Raw genomic sequence first — 927 nt, 5'->3', positions numbered from 1 at the left:
CGGGGGGGGCAGGAGCTGCCAGGGGGGTGCTGCTCTCGGGCAGGGACACCTTGGGGGCCTCCCCTGCCGGCCTGGCCGAGGCGGGCACTTCGCTGTCGGGGATTCTCTCGGCGTAGTTTGCAGGGAACCAGCCGGTCTTGCCCTTCAGTTCTCCCCCGAGCCACCCCGGCTCTCCAGTCTGGCTCTCGTCCACCTGCAGACACACCAAGGCAGAGAGAGAGTTGAGAAACATCCCCTGCAAACGCAATTTTTGCTTCAAACAACCCGTCTCCTGCCCAGGGACTCCCTTCCTGCAGTGTAATACTTAGATTTACAAGGCTTTTTTAATTCTATTTTCTTTTCCTCCCAAGACAAAAGCGCAGAATCCCAGAATGGTTTGGAGGGGAAGGGACCTTAAAGCTCATCCAGTGCCACCCCCTGTCATGGGCAGGGGCACCTTCCACCAGCCCAGGTTGCTCCAACCTGGCCTTGGACACCTTCAGGTATTCAAAAGAGTTTCTTGGTGATGAGGCAAAAAAAATTTATTTCAGTTCTAATGCATAAACCAAGGATGGGTTTTAAACAGTTGCTCAAGGTCTGTCACAGCATAGCAGACTTGGGAGCAGTGAGTTCCAGGGAAATCCCTGAAGTATTGCTATTTCTGACCTAACTAACACAAAATGCACTTTTCTACAAGTTCTCCTCGATTCCCTTGCAGAAAATAGAACAAAAAAACCCCACAGTATATTGCAATCAACACCCACTGAACAGTTCCAAACAAATCCACAAATGTGGGAATGCATTTATATAGAACAATTCCACAGGAAGGTTTCCTGTGGAAATTTTCAGGCCCCTCACTCTGATCCTTTTGCTGTGTCATCAAGGTCTGGATGCAACAAATATGACCATAAAATCATGGAATACCCTGAGCTGGGAGGGACCCCAAGG

The 927-nt window shown here is 50.2% G+C and overlaps 1 protein-coding gene across 1 annotated transcript in view; it reads right to left on the bottom strand.

Annotated features, from left to right (window-relative positions):
- ITSN1 (intersectin 1) overlaps positions 1-927 on the bottom strand; it is a 94,258-nt gene that overhangs the window by 37,073 nt on the left and 56,258 nt on the right. Inside the window, exon 15 of the mRNA XM_029965893.1 lies at positions 5-193. Coding sequence (XP_029821753.1) covers positions 5-193 — 189 coding nt within the window. The remainder of the gene's footprint in view (positions 1-4; positions 194-927) is intronic.

The sequence above is a fragment of the Manacus vitellinus genome, unplaced genomic scaffold (assembly GCF_001715985.3).
Source record: "Manacus vitellinus isolate BGI_N305 unplaced genomic scaffold, ASM171598v3 scaffold_122_pilon, whole genome shotgun sequence".
NCBI classification, from domain to species: Eukaryota; Metazoa; Chordata; class Aves; order Passeriformes; family Pipridae; genus Manacus; species Manacus vitellinus.
Note: the sequence above shows the minus strand (reverse complement) of the source record. Positions and strands in the feature narration are given on the sequence as shown.